Below are 10,032 nucleotides of genomic sequence, written 5' to 3' on the forward strand. Positions count from 1 at the left end.
GACTGGCATTTATCAAGTGTTTATCCATATGAATATCCTGCACATAAACATGACCATAGAGGGGTACGAGTGAGCTGACGTCAATATATGGAGTGTGTGGCCAGTGACATTTCTGGTTAGTGTCATACGTCCTACCAACTATTCTGCATACCTATTATTAATATTCTTAATAGGCTATTATTATTAGACTTATTTCATTTATTTTTACCTGAGCCAAGTGAAACGGCGGAGGTTATGTTTTCATCAGGGTTTGTCTGTCTGTCTGTTTGTCTGTTAGCAAGATAATTCAAAAAGTTAAGGAGAGATTTTCATGAAATTATCAAGAAATGTTGATACTGGCACAAGGAACAAATGATTAGATTTTGATGGTGATGTGTGTGTGTGTGTGTGTGTGTGGGGGGGGTTGTTTGTCTGTCTGTTAGCAAGATAACTATAACTCAAAAAGTTAAGGACGGATTTGGATGAAATTTTCAGGAAATAATACTGGCACAAGGAACAAATGATTACTTTTTGGCGGCGGTGGTGGTGGTGGTGATGTGTGTGTGTGTGTGTGTGTGTGTGTGTGTGTGTGTGTGGGTGTGGGTGGGTGGGGGGGTTTGTTTGTCTGTCTGTTAGCAAGACAACTATAACTCAAAAAGTTATGGATGGATTTTGATGAAATTTTCAGGAAATGTTGATACTGGCACAAGGAACAAATGATTACATTTTAGTGGTGATGTGGGGGGGTTGATGAAATTTTCAGGAAATGTTCATTCTGGCACAAGGAAAATTTGATTAAATTTTGGTGGTGATTGGGGGGGGGGGGGGGGGGGTGTTTGTTTGTCTGTCTGTTAGCAAGATAACTATAACTCAAAAAGTTATGGATGGATTTTGATGAAATTTTCAGGAAATGTTGATACTGGCACAAGGAAGAAGTGATTACATTTTAGTGGTGATGGGGGGGTTGATGAAATTTTCAGGCAATGTTGATTCTGGCACAAGGAACAAATGATTAAATTTTGGTGGTGATGTGGAGGGGAGAGAGACTGATCTGTCTTGGCAGAGGTCTCTGAGTGCTTTTCTAGTTTTATTTATTTATTTTTTATTATTATATCTTTAGTTCTAGAAAAAAAAAAATCACTCGCAAAAGCGGATTGTTCCACTGGGATTACAAAAGATTATAATTTCTATGAGAACATATTGCTGAATAAGAAGATAGAGCCTGCAAACTAAAAGATGGTGCAACACTAAAGCATGAACCTTAGTCAGCATCCTTTTTTTTATTATTGTAAATTACTATTAAAATACATTTTTCATATGTGATGGATGTTGGACAGGCCTGAAGGTGTTGGGTCCATCCTCTGTGTGTTTGGTGTTCTGTATCTGGGACCGCAGACCTTTGGGTGCCCCTTTAAAAGCGCGCAGTGACGTCAGATATTTTTGACGGGAGGCAGGCAGCGGGAGAAGAAGGAGCGGGTCTAACCCAGGGACGAGGATGCCCAGGATAATGTCCCCGGTTCGCTGTGTGTCCCTCTCAGCCGTACCATGATCAGTGCTGCTGGGGCGGTCGGCCGGAGGATGCCGTCGGCGGCCCGGCGGAGCGGATGCTGGATCGCGTGGTGCCAGGCGGTCCTCCTCGGCATGTCGGCGCTGGTTATTGTGGCCGAACGGAGCGCTCGTAAGTGGGCATCAAATTCCCGGTGCTAGCAGGCTGCTAATTTCTACGTGCAGGAGCTGAATGTGATAGAAACATTGTAGTAAAATGCAGTGTTTTTGGTCAGATTGTGTGCATTTTTGCTGTTTTGGAATGAATGGAAGTGCTGTTGCTCAGCCATGATGATGCTGTGGTGTTAGCACAATTAAAAAAGATGTTTCCCAGATATTAGCGTTGCATATAACAAAACAAACCCCAGCTATTCTTATGCATTTTTCTTTGTTTGAATCTACTGCAGTTCATCCCATACAGTGGTTAGTCACACATCTGACAGGGTCCTCCACTGGAAATGGTTAAAGCTCAACTTAATAATAACCTTTAGAAAATTCATGCAACCTCCTCTCATGAATATTAGTACATCTTGTATTTGTTTAAAATATTTACTTTTGAACATGCATGTTATTGAAGCTTTAAAATCAACATATTTGTGGTCTGTTGGGCATGGCATCCAGGTAGGATGATTCCCTGACTAAGCAGATCAATGGGACAAGGGCAGGACACAACAGAGGAAGTGACTTTGACTTCAATAGGTATAGTGTTCCTGCAGATAAAATATCTACTGGTGCTTAAGCTGTACGCTGGAGAAAATAGGTGGTGGTTAAAGTTCATCTATACAATGGAAAGAAAGTACCTTTTACTTTGGTGGTACAAGTATTGTGTAACTATACCAGGGGTGTCAAACATGGGACCAAAGGGTCCAGTTTGGCCCCTGGGATGTTTTTGCTAAGTGCAAAAATTCCACAGTCTTGAACTGAATTAAGCAAAAAAAAAATTTAGCTTGAATTGAGGAAAAAATCTTGAATTAAGTAAAAAAAAAAAAAAAAAAAAAAAAAAACTTCATATAAGTAAAAAAAATCTTCAATTAAGCAAGAAAAAAAAATCTTAAATTAAGCCAAAAAAAAATCTTCAATTAAGTAAAAAAAAATATTGCCAATTAAGCCCCCAAAAAATATCAAATTTAGCAAAAAATCTTGAATTAAGCAAAAAAAAAAATCTTGAATTAAGTAAAAAAATCTTGAATTAAGCAAAAAAAATAAATAAATCTTCAATTAAGTAAAAAAAAAATAAAAATCTTCAATTAAGTATAAAAATCTTGAATTAAGCAAAAAAAAAAAAAATCTTCAATTAAGTTAAAAAAAATCTTGAATTAAGCAAAAAAAAAAAAAACTTCAATTAAGTAAAAAAAATCTTGAATTAAGCAAAAAAAAAAAAAAAAAATCTAGAATTAACAACTTAAATTTTTTTTCTTTGTTTTAGTGCAAAAGATAACATTAAATTATGAAAATATTTACATTTACAAACTATCCTGTAACACTAAAATGTGAATGACCTGAACAAATATGAACAACTTGAAATGTCTAAAGAAAATTAAGCACAATTTTAACAAATTTTCTGCCTGTTCATCAGTGTTTTTTTTGTTTTTTTTACACTAAAACAAAGACAAAAATTTGGAGTTGTCATTAGTTATAGGTTATTATTTTTCTGATCTGGCCCACTTCAGATCAAATTTAGCTGAATCTGGCCCCTGAACTAAAATGAATATGACACCCCTGAACTATACAAATGGTAGGCTTACTCTAGTGCAGGAGTGTCAAACTCATTTTAGCTCAGGGGCCACATTAAGCCCAAATTGATCTCATGTGGGCCAGACCAGTAAAACAATAGCATAATAACTTGAAAATAATGACGACTCCAAATTTTTCTCTTTGTGTTAGTGAAATCGAAATTAAATTATGAAAATATGTACATTTACAAACTATCCAAACAAAAATGATGTGAATAACCTGAAAAAAACTGAGATTTCTTGAGAAAAATAAGTGCAATTTTAACAATATTACATCTCAACTTACCATTTATACATGCATATTATGGATTGGATCTACAAAGGCACAAAATATTTAACAACAGGAAGTATAATGTTAAAATTTTATTTACAAAATTTCAGGTTTTTCACATTTTATTGTTAAAGGATAGTTTGTAAATGTTAATATTTTCATAATTTAATGTAAGTTTTTACAATAAAATACAGAGAAAAATATGGAGTTGTCATTATGTATAGGTGTAATGTAATATTATGTTTTTCGCAATAAACTAAGAAAATTTGGAGTCATTATTTATAGGTTATTATGCTGTTATTTTAGTTGAGATCACATTGTCTTGTATGTGGAACCTGAACTAAAACGAGTTTGACATCCTTGATTGTTAATGTCTGAAGTGTCATTTTTGCAAATTCATCCTATGGGCCGGATTGGAACCTTTGGCGGGCCAGTTTTGGCCCCCAGGCTGCATGTTTGACACCCCTGCTCTAGTGTCTTGCCAGTGGAACTTGTACTATCTCATTAGAACATCCATTATAGATGATTCATTTCAGTAATGAGTATATTCAGCTCTTTCACTCATTCATCACATTCTGGGTTTTATGTGCTATTTCTCTTAGAAGCTGCATGATGTATGATTTTCCTCCTGTCCATGTTTTTAGGTAACAGGCATATCACATAACATAGAAACACAGGATACTAACACCCTGCATCTTTGTTTTTCTATGTGTGTGTTGGCCATGTTGCATATGTGTGTTAGTGATCTACTGTATAGGGTTTTACCTATGGAACGAAGAGACGCAGTGGGCGGGCCTCACTCTCGGCCTCTTTCTTCCGGGGACAGCAGTTCAGTTACTAAGTGTCAAATGGTACTATGATGACGGTGATGACAGGCGATGCTACCTTTCTGTCATACACATTCTACACTTGGGAATCTTCAAAAGGTGAGATCTTTGCACCAGTATCATTCAGTACTGGCAAATACACATCTGGAAATGTCATGATTTAAACAGGTGTCTCAGAAACACACTAACACCTAAATTAGATTTGTGCCTAACATATGCTCAGTGAGTATTATACTAATGTGTAAAAAAATGTAGTAAAAATTCTCTCCACGTTTCTGTGTCATTGAACCCTTCACCTGGAGACTACGGTACATCTCCAGCATCTGTCTCTGTCTCCCTCTTCTGGCAGGTTATGGGACTGCATGAGGTCTGTGCTGCATATGCATGACTCAGTGGCTGAGCTTGGTGCGTCTGTCATGCAGCAGGCAGATGTTGCTGCCCTTTGGTTGCTGGAAGCACTCGTCCTCACTCTGCCTCAGAGCCTGCTGCAGGCGTATGTTGTAGTGTCCACAGATGTGGGCATTGACTCCCCAGGTATACTGACCTCAGCAAACACCCCTGGCTTTGTATTATGCTTGAGACATGTCATGTTAAGACATCTTTTTTCATACTCTTCTCATTCTGTTTTTTTTTTTTTTTTTTTTTTTTTTTTTACCTTAAGTTGCTTATTGCTGTGGACTGTGCGTACTGTCCATTTCCTGGGCCCTGGTGCTGTACAGCCGAGCATGCTGCTTGATCCGACCAGGCCACTTAGCCATGCCGCCAGCTGCCCTGTTGTGCCAGCTGGTGTGGAGGGCAGGCATGCTGGGCGCTAGGGTGACATGCCTCATGTTCTTCGCCAGGGTCTTTAACTGGTGGGTCTGTGGAGTAGCAGGTGAGCAGCAGAAGTATTAGCTAAACATAAGCTTTGAAAACATGATTGTGCAGCGGTTGTGGTTTCACTTACCATACTGATGTGAATCTGAACACTGAATCTCTAGTTGCTCCATGCATGCCTTTGGAGCTTTATATATTCTGCAATTTGGTTGAAGTGATGCAGTACATCCGCTTACTTCACTTCTCAGCTATTCTATTGCAAAGGCTTCATCTACTGCGTATGGATCTTCTTTTCTGCCGGCAGTTCTTAGGCTATTTTTATATTGACCTCCAGGTTTCCACTGGCTTACGGCCTCCTTCTGGCTGGTATCACAGCAACCAGATATCTGCACTGGCCCCTGGTGTTGGCGTGTCTTCAATGGCATCATGGGTCTTGTGCACGTCTTCCTCTTCTTCAACGTCAAAGATGGACCATCACGTTTCCGCATGGCCAGTTTTTATGCAGTAAGTCTTTTGCTGTTATTTTTAAATCACTCATTTTTGCTGTTTGATCCCAGTGCAGTTTTTCTGTATGTTGTTCTGTATTCCGTTCACAGCTTTGTCTTTTTTGACTTACACAAAGAGCAGCAGGCACACACAGATACACTCACGCAGGCAGATGCTTTGCATTGTCATCCTCACCTCTGCGTCCTTTGCTTATAGTGACGTAAAGCTGTCTGCAGATGACTGATGATGTGCCCTTCTCTCTCTCCTCCTTTAGTTCATGCTAGTAGAGAACGCCACTTTGCTGCTGACCGCCTCCGACTTCCTCAGCGAAGCATCATGGGACAGTCTGACCCTTCCCACCACTGTGCTGTGTAGTTTTCTCCTTGGTGGGTGACCTTTCTTTTTGTGCTGACTTTGTCTTGTTTGAGACATGGAATATTCTGTCCTGCTTCACTATTTTGTTATTGAGAGATATGTTTATTATAGGACAGAAACCTCATTATTTGTGATCATTAAGGACATAACAAAAAATATGGAACTGATTAGTGAAAATCTCTTTGATGCTTAGAATAACAAAAACTCCAGCATATTTTTTATAACATTCTCCATAAAAAGCACCATTTAGTCAATATGGGGTGGTATATTTACCCATCCTCCACCTGTATTTTCTGTTTTCCTGTTGTTTCAGGGCGTTGACATCAGGGCAGCCTGTAACAGAATCACAGTGTGTGTGTGAAAAAAAAACAATATAGAAAGATATATACAGCTCTTTCACCTTTCTGCTCTCCTCTCTTTCTGCATAGCTCTGTCTGAATGTGAAAACTCTGGATAAAGCACACACTTACACACAGAACATTCCGTACTACACACACTTTGACAGCATTTTGAGAGGAGAGTCAGTTTAAACAGCACTGTTAACAAACACAGATGAGAAACGTCACATATGTTGCCTTTAAGAAACAGAATGTTTTCTCTTTATCTTATTATTTCTAATAGTGCACGGAGTTAATGAACTGAAGATTTCAATAGATAAATAAATGAATCAACAAAATAGCTCCCTAATGTTTTATGACGTGAATTAAGTAAAAATGAAGTAACCAATAAATCATATTTCTTAATGAGATGTGTTTTAGAAAGAAATGATGCTGAATCCAAGCAGACAAGGGTGTGGTTAATGGCTAAAAAAAAAACAAAAAAAACATGCTAACAATAATTAAAAAATACTGAATATCTGATTTGATAATTACCCCTAACCAATGCAATATCGGAATAAAAATAATGAGACGAGTCAACAATGCTTGAAACTTCACAATGATGAGAAATAGTTGATCACGTTACAGATCTAAAATAAAACATTAGTGCTATTGAGCTCCTCATTTCGATAACATACAGTCATGGAAAAAATTATTAGACCACCCTTGTTTTCTTCAATTTCTTATTGCAATGATACCTTCAATAATTTGCAGAGCAGAACAATGTACAGTAGTTTCTCTTGAATTGTTGTTTTCCAATTCATTGCACTTTTTACCCAGGGTATTATGAAAACATGAGGGGTAAACTTGTCTCTGTCTGATCTTCTCAGGTGCTACCTCTCTTGTTCTGTACTACCGGTTCCTCCACCCCAAGTCAACAGAGATCTCCCAGGGCTCCCACCATAACCACATGGGCAGCACTTGCATAGAACAAGGGGAGTCGTCTTTCTCCCTCGGAGACAAAAGCCTGCCAGCTCCCTCCATTCAAAACCACGGCAGCTTCTCCCTCTCAGGTGTAGCTGGTTCTCTACTGGAGCACCCAGGAACCTGTGGTGGCAGACCCAACAGCTCCTGTCCTTGTTATCATCACCACTGGCTCCTGATCCGGCTGGCCCTTAAAACTGGGGACCTGGGTAAAATCAACAGGGCGTATGGGGCAGGTGGAGCGGCGGCCATATTGGATATGGAGGAATACAACCAAGAGTTTAAGAGTAATGAAGGAATGACTATCACAGCAGGAGGCAGCTGTGAGGGAGTCTCCACATCTGAGTCTCAGGGGAAGGGTCTTGCACCCCTCTCAGACTGCAAAGATGAATTCCAAAGTGTAAGCGAACCAACTTCAACCGAGCAACCAGGAGAAGAAGATGATAGTCTGGAGATGGAGAGCCCGCTGGAGTCACCCACATCAGATTTCAAACGAAGCTCACCAGAAGGAAAATCTGTATTTGGAGACAGCCCGGAGCCGTATTTCTGCCCTACTGAGTCAAGTTCAACCCTGTATTTCAGTGCTGATCCTCAGTCTCCAAGTAGTGCGAGCAACCCCCGTTTGGACCGTGACATTGGGGGCCTAGAACAGGGCGTACGCCTCAACTCCATCCCTAGTGATCCAGCACTTCACAGAGATGTCCGTGGGCTCATGGGCCGAGTCGGGCCACGTTGTACTTCCACTCCCAAATTAGACTCTGGAGTGCTTGATTCCTCATCTAGTGTTCCTCATCTCACAGGTCCCCGGAGGCAGCTTATAATGTCCCGGAGAGATGAAGATGATAACTTCTAGCTTTCTTATGATAGCATCAGGGAAAGTGTAACAGCAGCTTATCCAAAATTTAAGCAGTACACCAGCTTTTCTATCTGGTTCTTTATGTAGAAGAAACTGGCAGATATCTTACTTTAATACACTGTGGGGCATATGCTAAGCGATCCTGTACTCTAATTCTAAACCATTTTAAAAGTACTATGTTGCCTAAATGCTGGACACACAGAGGTGAAACCTGGCATAAAAGCCACAAAGTAGTATTTGGAGCTCAGACACACCTACAACCTACTGGCTAAAATGTGTATTCAGTTAGTTTTAGTAGCACTTAATTTAAAGGATATACTGTGCAAAACTGGGTCTGCCAGATTGTAATTATATATTAATGAAGCAGTCATGAGTTATATCGAGAAACATCATAAGATATATGCAGCTGCTGTGTAATCTCTAAAGAAATGCAACCTTTTTAAATATTATGCACTTTACTTAAGTGCACAACAAAAGCACTTAAGTAAATAGAGGACTTATTCCAAGATCGAATTGGACATAAGTGTCTGAGTTCAGAATTGTTCTTATTTTTCAGCATAAGCCAGAGCGCTACTGGCCTTTTGAAAGCACAAATATGTACTATACGTATACAGCTGTGATTTTTTTGTTATTCGTACTAAGGAATAATATGCTGTATTTTTTTGTATAATCATGTTGACTGGCATTGCTTTAAACAAAGTCAGTGTGTAAACTTGGCAAACTGTATTTGATGTTTTTTTACATGTTGACCATGTAATTGTTGAAATGTTTCTGAAAAACTGTCTCAGGCACTGGCAGCTTTCACATGTCAGTTGTGAAAATGAACAGATGCAAATTAAGTACTTGTAGTGACTTTTTTATGTGCTATTGATTGCTCTTTGTAAGGGATTTTATTCATTGCTGTTCTGTAAAGGGATGGAATTCATTAACAAAGCAGTGAAACTGTACTGGGTTTTCTTTTTGCCTACATCAGGGGTGTCAAACATGCGGTCTGGGGGCCAAATGCTGCCTGCCAAAGGGTCCAGTTCGGCCCCTGGGATGTTTTTGCCAAGTGCAAAAATTCCAGTCTTGAACTGAATTAAGTAAAAAAAAAAATTTAGCTTGAATTAAGGAAAAAATCTTGAATTAAGCCAAAAAAAAAAATTCAATTAAGTAAAAAAAAATCTTCAATTAAGCAAAAAAAATATTCAATTAAGCAAAAAAAAAAAATCTTCCGTTAAGTAAAAAAAATCTTCAATTAAGCCAAAAAAAAAATCAAATTTAGCAAAAAATCTTGAATTAAGCAAAAAATAAAAATAAAAAATCTTCAATTAAGTAAAAAAAAAAAATGTTGAATTAAGCAAAAAAAAAAATCTTCAATTAAGTAAAAAAATCATGAAGTAAGCAAAAAAAAAATTTTCAATTAAATAAAAAAGATCTTGAATTAAGCAAAAAAAAAAAAAAAAAACTTCAATTAAGTAAAAAAAAATCTTGAATTAAGCCCCAAAAAAATCTTCAATTAAGTAAAAAGAATCTTGAATTAAGCAAAAAAAAAAAAAATTTTTTTAAATCTTCAATTACGTAAAAAAATCTTCAATTAAGCCAAAAAATCTAGAATTAACAACTTAAATTTCTCTCTTTGTTTTAGTGCAAAAAACATAACATTAAATTAGGAAAATATTTACATTTACAAACTATCCTGTAACTCTAAAATGTGAATAACCTGAACAAATATGAACCTGAAATGTCTAAAGAAAATTAAGCGCAATTTATCAAATTTTCTGCCTGTTCCTCAATGTTTTGGTTTTTTTTTTTTTTTTTTTTTTTTTTTTTACACTAAAACAAAGACAAAAATTTGGAGTTG

General features: G+C 37.7%; 1 protein-coding gene across 1 annotated transcript; it reads left to right on the top strand.

The window, feature by feature from the left end:
- The first annotated feature begins 1,438 nt into the window (after window positions 1-1,438).
- Window positions 1,439-8,609, top strand: xkr5a (XK related 5a). The gene is made up of 7 exons (XM_030128946.1): window positions 1,439-1,657; window positions 4,271-4,454; window positions 4,705-4,889; window positions 5,017-5,229; window positions 5,506-5,675; window positions 5,932-6,043; window positions 7,240-8,609. Exons 1-7 carry the CDS (start codon window positions 1,525-1,527, stop codon window positions 8,184-8,186), a joined length of 1,944 nt encoding a protein of 647 aa, XP_029984806.1. The 5' UTR covers window positions 1,439-1,524; the 3' UTR covers window positions 8,187-8,609.
- The last annotated feature ends 1,423 nt before the right edge of the window (window positions 8,610-10,032 follow it).

Source organism: Sphaeramia orbicularis, chromosome 24 (genome assembly GCF_902148855.1).
Source record: "Sphaeramia orbicularis chromosome 24, fSphaOr1.1, whole genome shotgun sequence".
NCBI classification, from domain to species: Eukaryota; Metazoa; Chordata; class Actinopteri; order Kurtiformes; family Apogonidae; genus Sphaeramia; species Sphaeramia orbicularis.

What these genes read in the sequence shown, in the direction of transcription:
- xkr5a (XM_030128946.1), top strand. Translation starts at nt 1,525, where the DNA reads ATGATCAGTGCTGCTGGGGCGGTCGGCCGGAGGATGCCGTCGGCGGCC. An exon ending in CACTTGGGAATCTTCAAAAG is followed by an intron (nt 4,455 to 4,704) that starts GTGAGATCTTTG and finishes CTCTTCTGGCAG; the next exon opens with GTTATGGGACTGCATGAGGT. An exon ending in GCATGGCCAGTTTTTATGCA is followed by an intron (nt 5,676 to 5,931) that starts GTAAGTCTTTTG and finishes CTCCTCCTTTAG; the next exon opens with TTCATGCTAGTAGAGAACGC.